Source organism: Indicator indicator, chromosome 28, assembly GCF_027791375.1.
Source record: "Indicator indicator isolate 239-I01 chromosome 28, UM_Iind_1.1, whole genome shotgun sequence".
NCBI classification, from domain to species: Eukaryota; Metazoa; Chordata; class Aves; order Piciformes; family Indicatoridae; genus Indicator; species Indicator indicator.
Genome location: NC_072037.1, coordinates 11,634,537 through 11,652,329, shown reverse-complemented (window position 1 = coordinate 11,652,329; position 17,793 = coordinate 11,634,537). Strand labels below are relative to the sequence as shown.

Below are 17,793 nucleotides of genomic sequence, written 5' to 3'. Positions count from 1 at the left end.
GAGCATTTCAGTGTCTGAACTGCTCAGGAACAAACACCCTCCAGCCCCCAAACACCTGGGCACAGCAGCACAGACTTCCCTGTCTGTGTCCTGGGGACAGCAGGTGTGTCTGACTCATCTGAACCTCCCCACTTGGAGCCATCCTGGAGGGAATTGCTGGCACAGCACTGTGGCAAGGCTGCCTGTAAAACCACTCATAAACCCAAATCAGCAGCTGGTTCTTCTGAGCCTGCTGAACAAGGGCTGCTGTATCCATTGGATTTCCATCCCTATCTTTGATTTCCATGCTGCAGAGGAGGTAAAACCTGCAATGGGCAGCTGGATTCTTCTGTCCTAAAGCTGTGCTCCTCACCCTGACAAAGCACAGGTCACTTCTGGCTTTCATTTGCCCAGGACTCCAGGCCAGGCAGCTGCTTTCACCATTAGTGTGGTTGCTGAGCCCAGAAAGCACTGAGGAGCAGCTCCCTGGGAGCAGTGCCAGCCTCCCCCTTGTACTCATGAGGAGCCTGCTGAGCACATCCCCAGGAGATGCAAAGGCTGCTCAGGATGGGTGTGCAGCCAGCAGAGAAAGAAGCTGGGATGGCCTTAGCTGCTGAAGACCCTGCTCAGGAGAACATCTCTGAGACCAAAGCAGCCTGGGGTGGGGGGTCCAGGCTGACTCACTCCCACAGACTGGGAGCATATCTCCAGAAACACAGGCTGTGGATGGAGGGCAGCTGGCAGAGGCACCAGTGAGACAACTACCAGAGCTGGGAGGTGAGCTGAGAAGGGAAGAAGAGGAGAGGGAATTCACAGAGTTTTCCACTAAGGCTGGAGGCAGTTTCTTCCTCTTGAGTAAGAAGGTGCCACTGTCAGACCTCAGAGCAGCACTGCTGAGCCCCAACCTTCCTTTAGGACTATGGATGTCAGCAGCTCAAAGGAAAAGCCAGGGCAGACCCCACAGCCCCTTGGCCACTGCAATCCCCGATCAGGGAGAGTCATCTCCTGAGGAAGAGGATGGAGTGAGCCAGCTTGGCTCTGCTCCTGAGCAGACAGCAGCACACTGCACAGTTCCCTGAGCTTCCATCTGTGCTGCCTGAAGCTCTGGAAATGCAGATGAAGGAGCAGGGAAGGAAGCAGATCCAGCATCATCCAAACATCACCACACCAGGCTGGGGAGAGCTTTCCACTCCCAGGGTGGCACCAGCCATGGGCAGACCTGTCACACAGAGTGGGCAAAGGGCTTCCCTCATCCACAGAGCTACTGAACCCACACAATGATGCTCAGCACCAGTCAGGATCAGGCCCTGGCTGTGACCAACTCCAAACACACCTGGCTCTTGCTCTCCAACCATGCAAATCCTCCCCAGTTCTGACCTCTGAAAACAGCTCCTTTCCCACCACCTTCCCTTGCATCAAACAACCCCAAACGATTCTGCTCAGTCAATCAAGGAAACAGATAAAAAAGACAACCCCAAAATCTCAACTAATCTTTGTGGCTGAAGAAAGAGCTGATTGTTTCTGCCTCTCTCCCAGCCCTCCCTGGATCCTGCACTTGCCCAGTCCTCTTCACACCTTCTTCCCTTCATTGTCAGGGAAAGAGAATCCTGGTCTTTGGGCTGTTTTGTTTAGCAAATGAGGGACATGCAAAGCAGTAACCTCAGGCAGCTGTCAGAAGGAAAGAGGTGCCTCTGTGTCTTCCAGACAGCCTTCAGGGGTTCAGAGCAGCAGCCCAGAAATACCATGATGGAGAGTAGATATAAGATTGGACATGGGATGCATCCTCCACTTGCTAATGAAGAGAGTCATGGGACAGCTGCAGGAAGCAGAGATGTGTTCCCAGCCAGCACAGCATTAGCTGGACCTCATCTTCAGGTTGTGTTACAGAATCACAGAGTGATAGGGGTTGAGAAGGGACCTCTGGAGATGATTGAGTCCAAGGCAGGGTCACCTAGAGAAGGTCACACAGCAACACATCCCGGCAGGTTTTGAGCATCTCCAGAGATGAAGGCTCCACCACCTCTATGTTCCAGTTCCAATGCTCTCTCACTCTTGACTTACAGAAGTTCCTTCTCATGTTTAGATGGAACTTCTGATGTTCAGGTTTGTGCCCCTTACCCTTTATCCTGTCACTGGGCACCTCTGCAAAAAGCCTGGTCCCATCCTCTTGACCCCCATCCTTTAAGTATTGATCAGCATTGATGAGATCCTCCCTCAGCCTTTTTTTTTCCAGACTAAAAAGCCCCAATTCTCAGTCTCTCATCATAAGAGTTCCAGTTCCCCCCAGCATCTTTGTCCTGTCCTTCTTGAACAGGGGAACTCAGAACTGGACACAATGTTCCAGATGTGGCCTCACCAGGGCAGGACAGAGGGGCAGGAGAACCTCCCTTGAACCTGCTGGCCACACTTCTTGATGCACCCCAGGATGACATTGTCCTTGGCCTCAAGAGCAGATTGCATTGTGTTAACCTCCAGGGAGTGGAACCCAAGGGAAGGCAAACGCCTGACAGTTTCCATGCTGTGCTGGCAATGCTTCGGGAAGGTCTGAAAGCAGCTGAGATGAAGCCAAAATTAGGCTCCAGTTAGGTCCAGGTTGTATTGGAAAAAACTTATTTGCTGAGTTCAGTTGCTTCCCGCCCTGGGCTTTGCCAGAAAACACTTTCAGTGTGACAAAGATAAGAGCAGAGTCCCTTGTCCTCACAGCAGGTTGTTCTCCAGGGCCAAGCTGGGGGCACACCACCCCTCAGCACCCCACAGAAGGAGAAACCTGAGGGGTTTAGCCTCCCAGAAACAGCTGCAAACATTCCTGCCTGCTGGGAAGGGCCTACCCCAGGAACAGACAGGGAGCCAGACCTGCATGTGTACACCACATACAATTTTTTGTCACCTATCCTGCTCCCAAAGCAGAGCTCCTTTCCCACTTTTTGCCCTGGGCATGCAGAGAAGACAACCCAGAGCAGCCACACCAAAGTGGTGCAGTGATAGTTAAAATCACTTGCCTCTGTGCTGGATGAGAGCTAACACAGATCCCTGCACAGTTCCTGACCTACCACCTCCCTCCAACAGCCACCATGGCCACAATGATCTTGAGGCTGCAACCCTGAGCTGAGACTTGAGATCTGCCACACGCTTCCTGCCTGACCTCGGGCACCACAGGAGCACTGAAGTTGTTCAGCACACTATGGAGCTCCCAGAAAGCTTCACCTCCATCTGTAAGAGGAGGATAATAATCCCCCCTCTCCTCTTCATCTCACTTGTTTATTTCAGTGGTGAGATAGTCAGGAAGGGGACTGCCCCTCCTTATCTGCCACAGGCAGCCCCTCGCACAATGCAGCCTCGAGCGTGGCCAGGCTGCCTCGGTGCTGCTGCGATACCAACCAGTGGGAGAAACTGAATACAGCAAAGCAACCTCCTCCTGCAGCTGGCTTGGAGAGAAATCCTCCAAGCCTGCACAGCAAGACCCCTACATTAAAGCCACCAACCTGCCAAGTGCATGGAGAAACAGGGTGTGAGCAGAAAGAGAGGATCAAGCAGACAGGAGCAGGAATTCCATCAGTGAATAATATTCTCGGAGGAGAGGCAGAGCTGGGTATGGATTCTATGAACATCCCACTTGAGATCATAGAATCATACAATGGTAGGGTTGGAAGGCACCTCTGAAGACTGAGTTCAACCCCTCTGCCAAAGCAGGTTCACCTAAGGCAGGTCACACAGGAATGCATCAAGATAGATCTGGGAAGTCTCCAGAGAAGGAGACCCCCCAGCCTCTCTGGGCAGCCTGCTCCAGGGCTCCAGCACCCTTAGAGTGAAGAAGTTTCTCCTCAGGTTAAGGAATTTTAAAAGGTGTTACTTCAATTCAAGCACTTTTCAATCTGGTCCTTGGGCTGATTTTGACCTGCTGGCCCCAGGGTGATCTGTGTTCACCATACCAGACACGAGGCGGGCAGAGAGCAAAGAGAGTCCCCAGGAATGGGGAAATCTGAGGCTGGGGAGGAGCTGAGCATGCACTGGGCTCAGCTTTGGTCTGATAAGTTTATCAAGCACTGCCAACTGCTAACTGTCAGCCGGTGAAGTGAGCCTGTTAGGGAGGAGGAACAGCTCCCAGGGCAAGATAGGACAGCCCAGGCCTTATCAGAGTGCCTGAGCCAAAGAGGGAACTGGAGAGTGAGCACTTTCCAACCACTTCATCTGAACAACAGACAGATTGGCAGGAAAGGGCTGTCAGCCACCCAAGCATCAGCAGGGAGCCCCCATCCCTGCAAACAGCCCTGGTAAGTGCAGCAGGAGAGTTGCAAATGTGAACACTGGGGCCTGGGAAGGTGCATGGGGTCTTTGTAGGAAGGCTGCCCAGAAGGCAGAGTTGGGTTTGCAGCAGTTCAGATGCTTGCTGAGCAAGCTGCTCCTGTTCAGTGCCTAGAGCAGCACTTCTTCCCCACACTTCCTCCTCCTTGGCGTCAGGAGAATCCAACAGTTGAGAGCAGCACCAGTCACTAAGTTTGGTGTGCAGAAAATTGCTTTATCATAGAATCATTGGGTTGGAAGGGACCTTTAAAGGGCATCTGGTCTGACTCCCCTAAAGTCCACAGGGACATCTGCAACTAGAGCAGGTTGCTCAGAGCCCCATTGGGGCTGACCTTGAATGTCACCAGGGATGGGGCCTCCACCACCTCCCAGTGTTCCACCACCCTCCCAGTAAAGAGCTTCTTCCTAATGCCCAATCCAAATCTCCCCTGCTCCAGTCTCAAACCACTGCCCACAGTCCTATTTCCACAGGTCTTTACAAACAGTCCCTCCCCAGATCTCTTGTAGCCCCCCTTCAGGTACTACAATGAGGTCTCCCCAGAGCCTTCTCCTCCCAGGACTGACAACCCCAGCTCTCTCAGCCTGTCTTTGTAGGAGAGGTGTTCCAGCCCTCTGAACCTGCTCCATCCAATAGCAAAACCCCCATGTGAATAACAGAGGAAAAACCTGACCATTCCCATCTGAGCTGCAAGAGATGCCAGCAAATGTCCCTTCACACCCACTCTCAGGGCAGCAATAACCAAATCAATATGATTGCAGCAGAGAGATTCTCCTATTTCAGAGGAGCTCCCCCAGACCTGTGCAAGCTCCCTGTCCGTATCCCTCAGCCAGGATAGGGAGGGCAAGGGAAGGTTCCCACATGGCACAGCCTCTGCTTGGTTTTGTGCAGGACAGAACTGGGGTTGGATCAGCAGCTTCACCACACTGTCAGCAGGTCACTGCTCATCTAGACCACATGGACAGCTGTCATCCTGCCTCTCAGCCACCTGCTGGGCTTTGGTTGAGCACTGGTGACCTGGGAATTTACTAAGAGCTGGCCCCAGTGCACTGGGAGGATGGGCTCACAATTGGCTGCCTGCTGCAAGTATTGTCCCAGGCCCTCCATGAAACGAGACAGGAATCCTTCTGCAGCAGCAACACAGGCCAGGGGCTCTCCAGGGTGAGCTAGTCCCTCAGAGGGTCCTTTTCTGGAAAGCAACAGATCTAGGAAACAGTTGAGGTCCTCCTAAAGCAGATAGCTAAAACAGGACAGAAGTGATGCCCTCAATGCACCTACTTCACTCCCTGAAGAGAAAAGGAGCCTGGTATCTGTAGACATCTGAAGTTACATGAGATGAGTCACACCCCTGTGGTTTCTGCACCACTCTCAGACCAAATTTCTCACAGCTGTTTCTGCTCCAAACCAATAATCTGCTCCTCTCCAGGCCATGAGCAACCTCTAAACCCATTTTATTCCACTGTGCATCAAGGGCTCCTAAGCAAGTTCTAAGTGCAGCCACATTCAGCACCGACCACCACAACTCTTGAGGCTGAAGGCTTTTTCATGAAGAGTTAGAAGTCCCTGCCCCATTGATTCTGCCTTCCTTTTTGAGTAATTTTAAAGCAATAGGACTTTATCTTGCATCCCAGAGCTTTCTATATTAGGAGCTTTGGTAGGATTTTTAGCAGTGGTCAAGCCTGCTGGTTTCTTCTTTTTATGAAATAGAAGTTATCTCTTGTCTCAGTAGAGGAAGGGGAAGCCAAAGATGATGGAGCATTCCTGTTCTTGAAAGGGCCCCATCCTGAGAGTGTGGACATGGTGAACCAGTGTGTCAGTCAGACAGCCCTGCCCCAGCTCCTTATTTAGATCCAGCCTGCAGTAGCCTGACTGTAAATCAGTCAGGCTCAATGGACATCCAGATGTGACAACATCCAGAAAAGAGAGGCCAAAAACTGCAGCTGGAGAACACCAAATATGAGACTCAAAGCTCAAAGGAGGAGGATTAACAATTCCTGACTTTGCCACTGTCAGCTGACCTGAGCCAGGCACTCTCCATCCTATCTCAGGTTTCCCCATTTGCAAAGTGAGGATAAGAGCAATGGACACATCCTGAGACCTTCAGCTGAGGAGAAGGCAGAACTGATGCACAGGCAGTAACCTTACACTGGAGTGGCATGGTGAAAAAAAAACCCCCACAGAAAGCATCCAAGTGAGGGCTCTGCATTGGGAGCTGCATATTTCCCTTTCAAACTTCTGCCCAAACTTGAGCAGAAGAAATGAAACTCAGGTCACCATGACCTCCAGTCTTCTTTGTTGACCAGCTTGCTATCTTACCTCCTTGAAGCACAAGTAGGGCATCCCAAACTCAAACTCTTCTTAGGACAAGCATCGTGTGCTGTTGGCAAGAATTCATCTCTGACTTCTGGAAGTTACTTCGAAAAAACATGGACAAAACTCATTTCCTGGGGCTTTAGATTAGAGGACCTTTGCTTTCAGAGTCAATATGCACGGGACAGCGGAGATTTCCCACCTTAAATGGAACTTAAGGAAACAGTTAGCTGGAAGATCAGAGTCATGTCCCCATGTCTGCTGCAAGGTGCCACCACAGCAGTGCTGGAGGGCTCAGAAGGACTGATGGTGCTTTGCATTTCAACAGCACCTTCTGCTTAAAGCTTTTAGAGTGCTCCACAAAGCTGGAAACACATTATCAATGCATTACTGCAAAGAAACCACAGGGCAAGGAGAGAGAAAGGAACATGAGGTCATGCAGAGAAGAAGTGAAAGACCTAAGAAGTGAACTAAAGCATTTTAGCTCCCAGCTCCTATTGCAGTCATTAGGCAGTGAACAAAACTCAGCTCTTGTGATGCAAACAGCTGCAGAAGTTGTACCAGTGGAGTGTGCTGCATTCTCTCACAGAATGGTAGGGATTGGAAGGGATCTCTAGAGATCAAGTCCAACACCCCTGCCAAAGGAGGATCACCCAGGATCACATCCAGATAGGTCTTGAGTCTCCAGAGAGGGAGACTCCACAACCTCTCTGGGCAGCCTGCTCCAGGGCTCCAGCACCCTCACAGCAAAGAAGTTTCTCCTCATCTTGGGGAGACAAATAAACAGGCTGATGACTATCATACAGCTCTGGCACATCTTTAATCACACTACACATTGCTACTGCAAGTCTGGAAGCAGACACCACAGACCACAACCTATTTCAACCCAAATTCCTAATTTTCTTAGCTGTGTGTTCCCACTGCAGTGGGCACAACAACCAACAGTCAGCAGGATTTAGCCCTTAGCCTGCAAGTTCCCTCACAGAATCATTCTACAGAATCACAGAATGGTTTGGCTTAGAAGGGACCTTTAAAGGACATCTAGCCCAACCCCTCTGCAGTGATCAGGGGCATCTTCAACTAGAGCAGGTATATTATACCTCTTGCAGGAGATACAACACAACCCTTGTGGCTGTCAGGATCAATAATTCATATTTTGGGGGCACCACCCCCCTCAGCCCCACTTCCTCAATCCCAAAGCCCCCAGCAGCAATCTTAGCTTGGAAGGGAATATGTGACTCAGGCCTTCAGCTGAAGGGCTGTCAGCTGCAAACCCCGAGGGCTGGATGTGGCCCTGGTTTTATCACTGGCCACCAGCTGCCTCCTGAGCTCTTGCCTCCTCCCTAATGATTCAGCAAATCTTCTTGGAGCAGAAAAACAAGCAGGCAAGTGAACAAATCACAATGGCAGATTAGAAAGATGAGGAGGCAAAGCCTGCAGCTCAAAGGAGGGAGATAAAAGCTGCTGCAGTGGCATGACCCAAGGACTGGCAAAGAGGGTTTTGGTTTTTTCTTTTTTTTTTTTTTGGAGGGAAGCAATAACAGCATGAATAAAGTAGTTGTAGTCTGGATTCTTCACAGTGTGTGAGACATTGCTGATGATAAAAGAGAACACAAGGTGGAAGGAAACGAAGCCCTCTGCAGAGGGCTGGTATGGATTTCACAGAATCCCAGAATGGCTCAGGTTGGAAGGGATCTCAGAGACTCCTCTGCCATGGGCAGGGACACCTCTCAGTTAGGCTCAGCTGCTCAAGGCCTCATCCAACCTGCCCTTGAACATCCCCAGGCAGGAGGCAGCCACAGCCTCCCTGGGCAGCCTGTGCCAGAATCTCACTACCCTGCTACTGGAGAACTTTTTTCTCAGCTCCAGTCTAACCCTACTCTGCCTCAGCTTCAAACCATTCCCCCTTGGCCTGCCTGCAGACACCCTCATGCCAATTCCCTCTGCAGCCTTCCTGCAGGATCCCTTCAGATATTGTCAGGCAGCTGTCAGGTGCCCCTGGAGTCTTGTCCTCTCCAGGCTGAGCAACCCTTGTTCACTGTAACAGTGAAAGAGTCCTGGAGCAGGCTGCCTAGAGAGGTTGTGGAGTCTCCTTCTCTGGAGGCATTCAAAACTCACCTGGATGTGTTCCTGTGTGACCTGCCCTGGCAGGGGGATTGGACTGGATGATCTTTCAGGGTCCCTTCCAACCACCAACATTCTGCAACTCTGTGAAACAAGAAGGAAGCAACCACAGCACAAGGCAGAAAGCCACCTCTCAAGCTTCCCCCAGGGAACTGATGCTGTGTGAAGCAGGTGGAAACACAACCAGGGGTTCCCTCTGCAGTGCTTCCACCTGCTCCCACAGCTTTGGGGGTTTGTTCTGGAGACCAACAAGAATCAGGTGGCTCAGAACTGAGTGGCAGAGCCAAGGGAATTAGAGGTTTGGAGCTGAAGCTGCGGCACTGCTGCGCCCTGCAGGCTGAACTTAGCAAAGACGGATCCTGTAAAGCACCGTTTGCAAGCCCTGCTCATCGCCTTAGGGAGAGGGCATGGCTCCTGGCTGCTTGGAGCTTCTGCTTCTGTCCCCTCCCGGAGCGCTCACAGAACGAACGAACCTCTTGCCCACCGTGCTGGGATGAGCAGGAGGAACGGCAGCAGTTGGAACACCAACACACAGGGGAGTGCCCCAACCCTGCAGAGGTGTTCCCCCCAACCCTGACCCAAGGACCCCATGGAGGTGGGGGGAGTGGGGTTCAGCTCTGCTGGAGCCATCCGACACATTCCAGCTGCTGAGCATGGGGAACCCGGGGAAAAGGGGCAGCTCAAGGACGGGGTGGAGATGGGGTGGAGGTTTTTACCTCTTTAAACAGCTGCCCTGGTGTCCTCAGGTGGAGACTTACTTAGGTTTCTGCTGCCAGGCAGACTGGCCAGGTGTGAGGACCTGGAGATGTGGAGAGGATGACTGCCCCCCACCAGGACACTACAGACAGGCTGGGACGCAGTGAGCTCAGCTTTGTGCATGCTGCCAGTGGGCTGGAGCTGAGGGGAGAGTGTGCAGGAGTGGATGCCAAGTGTTCCTGTGACCAGACCTGCTCCTTCTTGGCCCCTGGTGGTTTTTTCCAGAACAATCTGTAAGCTCTCCCACAGAAGCATCTTTCATTTTTCTCACTGCTGTCCTTCAGCAGCACCTTCACATAAAATCCATTTATCTTAGCTGCATTGGTTGGCCTCAGGAGGGCCCACACAACACAATCTTGGTGAAGTTTGATGATTAAGTGAGCCCAAGCAAACGTGGAAGAACTTTGGCACCAAAGCCTTGGATAAAAAGGTGGAGGAAGAGCTGGGAAGGACATGTGCCTTATGCCTGAGCTGGGCTGGCTGCTGTGCTGTGTCATGCAGACCTCATCCAAAATGTGGTGTTTGTGGTTGTAACCTTCTCTGAAGGTTTTGTGATTGTGTTTCTTGCTTAACCTTGGTAATGAGTGAGATATGGCCCTGTGCCACTAGCCAGGAACCCAAATCCAGGCCTTTGGGTTCCGCTGCAGTTGGATACCAGCTGTGCTCTGTGCCCTTAGCAAAACACACATTTGGTTTTCCTCTTCTCTAATCTGCCAGGTGAGCAGGACTCTGCTGGCTTATTCTGCCAGGAATGCAGGAACATTGGGAGTCCTGAGCAGCTGCAGCTCCCTTGAAATGTTGGTAGGGCCAAACATTTGCCAAGGTGTGCCAATGTCAGGTCAGGAAGGTGCAGGAGTGGCAGGTACTCAAAGTCTGGGGGCTAGGATCTGTTCTTTGGAGGTGCCCCTGTTGCGAACATGACTTTTGCAATGTGCCTTCTGCAGAGCTCCCCAGCAGCCCTCCTGCAGAGTGGTGTGGCTGCTGGATGGGCACTGTCTGCATTTCTGAGGATAATGATGGGCAAATCCAAAGCCTGCCTGTCTGCCAGCTCTCAGGAGCTGCCATCGAGGCTGCTGTGTTCAGTTCCATGGTTGTTTCCACATTATTTCAACTCTTTGAAGCCCATCCTGTCTCAGAATGCAGTGCAAGCCAATATCAGTGTCCAGCCACACAAGCTGAAGCTTCTGTTGCCATATTTGGCCTACTCTGTGGTGAGTCTGTGCCTTGTGCCTGCCTGAGGCTGCTGGGAGGCAGAGCAGGGGAGTGTCAGCTCCTTCTTCTCTACATCTTGTGCAGGATGAGATGTCTCAGACCTTGAGACACAAGGATCCCCTACTCAGCTTTTGCAGAGACTTGGCTGCTCAAGGCTTTTTCCAAAGTGGCCCTGAAGACCCTCAGGGAGGGGCAGCCACAAGCTCCCTGGGCAGCCTGTTCCAGAGTCTCACCACCCTGCTACTGGAGAACTTCTGCCTCAGCTCCACTCTAACCCTGCTCTGCCTCAGCTTCAAACCATTCCCCCTTGGCCTGTCTCTAGACACCCTCATGCCAAGTCCCTCTGCAGCCTTCCTGCAGGATCCCTTCAGCTCTTGGCAGAGAGCTGCAAGGTGCCCCTGGAGTCTTGTCTTCTCCAGGCTGAACAGCCCCAGCTCCCTCAGCCTGCTGTGGGAAGTGCACCTTGGCTGGGTGGGTGGCCATGTGGTAAACAGAAAAGGTATCTGAGGAGGTGCTGGGGGAACACTCTGGGGCTGGAATCCCCAAGGCTCAAGCTGCCCTTCTGCTGCTCCAAGGGCAATGACTTACTGAGCCATGACTTCAGCACTGGGCCTCACTGGATACAAAGGCAGCAGCAAACCACTTTCTGGCAGGGCATAATTTCCTTCTGCAGGGTGCAGTGCTTGCTGTCTTCAGGAGATGATGCTCTTGATTGTGTTTTGGCTTCCCCAGCAGTCAGGAAGGACTGAAGGGAGCAGGCAGTGGCACAGAGCTTTGGGTGCACAGATGTTGGCCACTCATCCATCTGCCATTGCTGGCTGGGTTGTGAGCAGCCAGTCAGAGGTGGAAGGTCTGCTGGTGCTTTGTGGGCCTGATGCATTCCCCCGGGGGTCACCAGGGCAAGGTTTCTGATGAGCTCTGGTCCGTATGATCTCAGCCTCCTGCACTTGTGTGAGGCTTCTGGAAGCTTCTCAAGCCTTCAGCACTTTTCATCTTCTCTGGAGCTTTGTTAGCCTGAGATATTTCCTTAGCGTTGGCCTCCAGCTCACAGGAGTTAACACCTGCAGGGCTCTCACAGTCTTACCTCAGCCGAGGGGTGACCTCGGGCTGCTGAAGGACAGCTGTGTAGAGGTTACTCTGCTTCAGCTCAGAGCCAAGATTGGGTCGTGGCATTGACACAGAGGCACCCTCCTGCCTATATAAGCTGCAGGGCTCCACCTGGGGACTGTACCCTCAGGTGTGCACACCATGGCTCGCTGGGGGATCCTGTGCCTTGCCTTGTGCTGCTACCTCGGGGCAGCAAGGGCAGCATCCGTGAGTACAAGAGATCTTCTTGGAGCTTTGCAGGATGTTTGGATTGCCCAGCAGGAAAGGCCTGGGAGTGCTGGCTGACAGCTGGCTGAAAATGAGCCAGCAGCGTGCTCAGGTGGCCAGGAAAGCCAAGGGCATCCTGGGCTGAGTCAGCAAGAGTGTGGCCAGGAGGAGCAGGGAAGTGACCCTGCCCCTATACTGGGCACTGGTGAGGTCACAGCATGACTAGTGGGGTCAGACTCAGGCCCCTCACTCCAAGAAGGATGCTGAGGGGCTGGAGCCTGTCCAGAGAAGGGCAAGAAAGGTGGGGAAGGGTCTGGAGAAGAGGGCTGGGGAGGAGCAGCTGAGGGAGCTGGGGGTGTTTAGTGTGGAGAGGAGGAGGCTGAGGGGAGACCTCATTGCTCTCTGCAGCGCCTTGAAAGGAGGTTGCAGGGAGGTGGGGTTGGTCTCTTCTGCCTGATACCAGGTGATAGAACAAGAGGGAATGGCTTTGAGTTGTGCCAGGGGAGGTTTAGGTTGGAGATTAGGAAAAATTTCTTGGCTGCAAGAGTGCTGAGGGATTGGCACAGGCTGCCCAGGGAGGTGGTGGAGTCCCCATGCCTGGAGGTGTTCCAGAAAGGTGTGGCCGTGGCACCTGGGGACAGGGTTTGGTGGCCACGGTGGGGTTGGGTTGCTGGTTGGACGTGCTGGGAAGGACTTGTGCAATGGATTTTCTCTTCTCCATGGTACCATGTGCAGCTGGGTGTGGTGCTCACCGAGGGAGGCTTTGTGGAAGGTGAGAACAAAAGGTTGGGACTCTTTGGGGGCTATGTCGACATCTTCAAAGGGATCCCCTTTGCTGCTCCTACAAAGACTCTGGAAGACCCTCAGCCTCATCCTGGCTGGGAAGGTAAGGTCCAGCTCTTGAATCCTTTGCTCTGGGGTTTTATTTTCCCTTCTCTCTATTTAGTCTGTTCTTGACAAGCCAAAGATGTTGTTGCTTGCTTTTGCCTGCTACAGAGCACCAACAAAAAGCCTTGAGTCTCCTGGGGGAGTCGGAGTCTAAGTCTCTCATAGATTCACAGAATGGCTGGAGTTGGAAGGGACCTTCCAGACCATCCAGTTCCAACCCCCTCTGCCCTCCTAAACAGTCCCTCCCCAGCTTTCTTGTAGACCCCCTTCAGGAAGGCTGCTCTAAGGTCCCCTTGGAGCCTTCTCTTCTCCCGGCTGAACAGCCCCAACTCTTGGAAGGGAAATTGAATACTATCCATTGCCCCTTGTCCTATCAGCACAGGCCCTTCTAAAAACTCCCTCTCCTGCTTTCCTGTAGCCCCCTTCAGGAGCTGGAAGGCTCCCCTCAGGCACTGGAATGTTCTTTCCAAGCAACTCAAGTAGCCACCTAAAAAAAGAAACCCAAAGCAGGGCACCTTCACCTCCTCTGCCCATGCCTTAGGTGTCCAGAGCTAGTTCACATGGATAAGGGTCCCACTTTGTCACTGCCTCGGGCTGGGGAGGCTTTGCTGCCCTGCATTAGAGTGCTGGAGGAGAGGATGGATGGAGAGCAAGGGAATTGATGTCTCTAACTAAGCCCTGCTGCCTTCTCTCTCTCCTCTCAGGAACACTGAAGGCAAAGAAGTTCAAGGATCGTTGCCTGCAGTCGACACTGAGACAGACTGATGTCCGTGGGAGTGAGGACTGTCTCTACCTGAACATCTGGATCCCTCAAGGGAGGAAGGAGAGTATGTGCTGGGCAGACAGCTGGGCAGGGGATTCTCAGTTGCCTTTGGTAGACAGATTGCTCTGGAGCAGCTCTCAGCAGCTGTGTTGCCATAGTGGGCAAGTGCAGGGGTGCTGGCTTTTCAGAGGGAAAGGTGGGAGCCATGTCAACCAACGTCCCTCAGCTACAGCCTGTTGGGAGGTTCAGCTTCTTCTGCCCAGTGGGGACCTTCTTGGCCATAGGCTATTGCACAGCACCATGTCTGCTCGTGGCCAGGTGGGGCAATGCTCAGCCAGGGGGTGCAGGGCATGGGTGGGCAGCAGCTTGTAGCTCAGGCTGCTTTTCCTCTTTCCCTCTCAGTCTCTACCAAAATGCCAGTGATGGTCTGGATCTATGGTGGTGCCTTCCTTGCTGGAGGGAGCCAGGGACCCAACATCCTTAATAACTACCTCTATGATGGAGAGGAGCTCGCCGTGAGGGGCAACGTCATCGTGGTGACCATCAGCTACCGCGTGGGGCCCTTGGGCTTCCTGAGCACTGGAGATGAAAACATGCCAGGTACCACAGCTGCTCCCTCTCCAGGGCAGCCTCTCACAGCTCTTCTGGGCTTTGCTGGGCCCCTGCTCAGCGCTTGGTGCTCTCTGTTGCTCAGGGAACTACGGGCTGAAGGACCAGCACATGGCTATTGCCTGGGTGAAGAGGAACATCAAAGCCTTCGGAGGTGACCCAGATAACATCACAATCTTTGGGGAGTCAGCTGGTGGTGCCAGTGTCTCCCTGCAGGTGTGTTGTCCTCGTTGGATCCCACCAAAGCTGCTTCTCTTGTGTCTGCCAGGGAGAGACAGTCCCCTTGGCACTCCACCACTTTCCTCCACGCTCATCACCTGAGTAATCTTCTCCTGCTAGGGACAGCGATGCTCAAGCTCTTTGCTTTGTAGCCATTCTTCCTCCTTCCGTTTCATCAGTGCCACCGCTGCAGATGTGCCCCTGCTTTTGGGGCAGCTGCTGAGGTGGCATTTCCTTGCCATCTGCCCCTGCTTTGCTCCTCTTCTCACTGCATCACCTTTCAACCTGAACTGCTGAGCCTGTTAACAGCACCAGAGCTGGTGGTTTCCCTGGGACTGCTGCACGAGGCAGGAGATGATTGGGCAGGTGTGGCAGCTCCTGAAAGCTTCTCACTTGTGTTTGGCACCACAGATGCTGAGCCCAAAGAACAAAGGTCTGTTCAGGAGAGCCATCAGCCAGAGTGGTGCTGCTCTCAGCAGCTGGGCCATCCAAAACGACCCTCTTGCCGCAGCTAAACAGGTACCCTCTGGGTCTTGCTTGAGGGAAGGGAGAACAAAACAAGGGCTGCCTTAGAGAAGGGCAGAGCTAGCAAGGGCTTTGGAAAGGAGAGCATCACTAGCAAGGGATTGGGTAGGAGCCATGCTGCCCAAGGCAGAGCTTTGCAAATGTGCTCTTTTGAGTTAAAGCCAACCTCTGGCTCTGTGAAGCCAGTGAGGAGGCCTGGCTTGAGAGGACAGTGTCTGGGAGGTTTCTCTTTCTTCTGCTGCAGATTGGGGAGAAGGTTGGCTGCCTCGCAGACAACAGCACCGTCCTGGCTCAATGCCTGCGTCGCTCCAGCCCCGTGGCTCTGACCAGGGCCTACCACCTGGATGTGGCGAACATGGATAGTAAGGCCCTGGGGCCACCTTTGTGGTCCACCACCCGCCCAGGGCTGCACATCTGCCTTTTCTCAGCTCCTTACAGACTATGGTTTTGTTTCCTGCTACAGCTCCTGTGGTTCACAGCCTTACCATGAGTCCCGTTGTTGATGGAGACTTCCTCCCAGACCTGCCAGAGAATCTCTTTGCCAACGCTGCTGACATTGACTACCTTGCTGGGGTCAATAACATGGATGGACACCTCTTTGCTGGCATGGACATACCTGCCATCAACCGCCCGCTTGTGACAGTCACTAAGTGAGTAACGGATGCTCTTAAAACCCCAGACAGGAGGAATCTTAGCTTTGCTGTAGCCCCCAGACTCCAAGGACTTAGACCTGACACAGTGTCACTCCAAACCGGGCTGCTAGGGCATAAGGATACCAAGGGCAGCACCCTCAGGAGGAAGGACCAGCGAGTGGGGAAGTTTCCTTGTATACCTTTAAGGTGCTTCTGAACTCAGCCCCAGTGATAGGCTTGGCAGCCCTGATGCTCTTTGTCCACAGCAGATACATCCCAGACATCCTGGGCACCCACTCTGTAAGATTCCTTTTTGTGGACAAAAAGAGCTTGTGGCAAATTTGGCCTCTGGCTGTTCTGCTGGGAAAGCTGGGAAGCACACACAGCCACGAGCTGGAATGGAATCCCTGCCTTTGCCTCCACCAAACTCTTGTTAACCACAGGCTTGGATGTGAATGTCAACAGGAGCTGGGGTCCGTTTCCATGGGCCCTGCCCCACCTGAAGCTGTCAGTCTCTCGTTACTTGATCCCACTTGTCCTTTCAGAGATCAGGTCTTCGAACTGATCAAAGGATTTACTTATGAGAGAGGTGAGGCAGGAGCCAACCTGACATACGACATCTACACTCAAGACTGGGGTGACAAACCAAGCAAGGCAACTGTGAAGAAGACAGTGGTGGACCTGACTACTGACTACATCTTCCTGGTTCCCACACAGATGGCACTGCATCTGCACTCGAAGAATGCCCGGTGAGCATCTCAGCCCCGACAGGAGCCCAGAGCCCACCTGCGGGGCAGCCCACAAGGCTGCGTTTGCAGCACAAGGGTCTGAGGAGGGGGTTCAGAGGCCTGAACTGGAAGGGGGCTGGCTTCTTGGTGCTCAGCACACGCTCTCCACTCACAGCTGCTTAGCAAGTCTCTTTCCTCTCCTCAGGAACGCCAAGACTTACAGCTACTTGTTCACCCAGCCCTCCCGCATGCCTGTCTACCCAAGCTGGGTGGGGGCAGACCATGCTGATGACCTGCAGTATGTGTTTGGGAAACCCTTCACCACCCCCTTGGGATACAGGCCCAAGGACAGGACTGTCTCAAAGGCCATGATTGCCTACTGGAGCAACTTTGCTAGGACAGGGTGAGTGATGGCAGCTCCACATTTGGGGCTCCCTGCAGCACTCTGGCCTTGCTGCTTCTGCCTGGGAACTTTGCAAGAGCAGTCCCCAAAAGGGGAGCATCCTCTGTCTGTCCTTGTGCTGTGAGCCTGGCTCTGCGCCTCTCACTGGTAGAGTTTGCTCTGGATCCTTCTTGTCCAGAGAACCTCTAGGGACAGCAGAAGCACATTCAGAACTTGTGTGCTCTGCTTAAACTTAATGATGAGGTTTGTTTCCAAATCTTAGTGTTCAGGCAGGCGTTAAGCCCCTGTGTGCAGCCAGAGATGATGTTGTGTGGACCAAGGGAGGAGACTGCAGGTCTCTGTCTTTGCATTCACTTAAAGCCTCACTTGAGCAGATGGGCCCCCAGCCATACACCACAAACCCTGCTGCATCCACAAGCTGCTGTGACAAAACTGATCCTCTCTGCCTTCTTTTCCCCAGCAATCCCAACAAAGGCGAGTTCAAGGTGCCTGTCAACTGGCCCCCCTACAGTGAAGAGGGCTCTTACTACCTGGAAATCAACAACAAGATTGGCAAGAACTCCGTGAAGCAGAACCTGAGAGCCAAGTTTGTGGAATTCTGGGACTCAGTCTACCAGCGTCTGCCTCTGGTTGATGGCATCACTCCACCCTGATGTGAAGGACCTGATGTGAAGCTAAGAAAATCACCTCTGAAAGAGAGGCCAAATTCATTAAAAGTTTGCTTGCAACTTAAGTGGTCCTGGCTTCTCTGTGTCTTTGCCACGATGGCATTTTCTCCCTGACATTAAGGTCAGGCAGCAAGTGACATCCAGTCTCTAGGTAAAGGGTGTTCCCCTGGCCCGAAGCACAGCAATGTCCTGGTGAAGCTGCTAACACAGAGCCATGGCTCAGCTTGCTCTGGCAGCCCTTTGGCTTGGGGTTTCTTTCCCCTTCTTGCCTGCGTGAAAGCCATAAGGGAAGGCCAGTCGTAGAAGCATAGAAGAGTTTGGTTGGAAGGGACCTTTAAAGCTCATCTGATCCAAGCTCCCTGC

The 17,793-nt window shown here is 53.0% G+C and overlaps 1 protein-coding gene across 1 annotated transcript; it reads left to right on the top strand.

Moving 5' to 3' along the window:
- Positions 1 to 11,929: 11,929 nt before the first annotated feature.
- On the top strand, positions 11,930 to 17,429 carry LOC128976381 (bile salt-activated lipase-like). The gene is made up of 11 exons (XM_054393625.1): positions 11,930 to 11,995; positions 12,731 to 12,881; positions 13,588 to 13,710; positions 14,049 to 14,246; positions 14,341 to 14,471; positions 14,886 to 14,993; positions 15,244 to 15,361; positions 15,463 to 15,649; positions 16,177 to 16,380; positions 16,565 to 16,762; positions 17,223 to 17,429. Exons 1-11 carry the CDS (start codon positions 11,930 to 11,932, stop codon positions 17,413 to 17,415), a joined length of 1,677 nt encoding a protein of 558 aa, XP_054249600.1. The 3' UTR covers positions 17,416 to 17,429.
- The last annotated feature ends 364 nt before the right edge of the window (positions 17,430 to 17,793 follow it).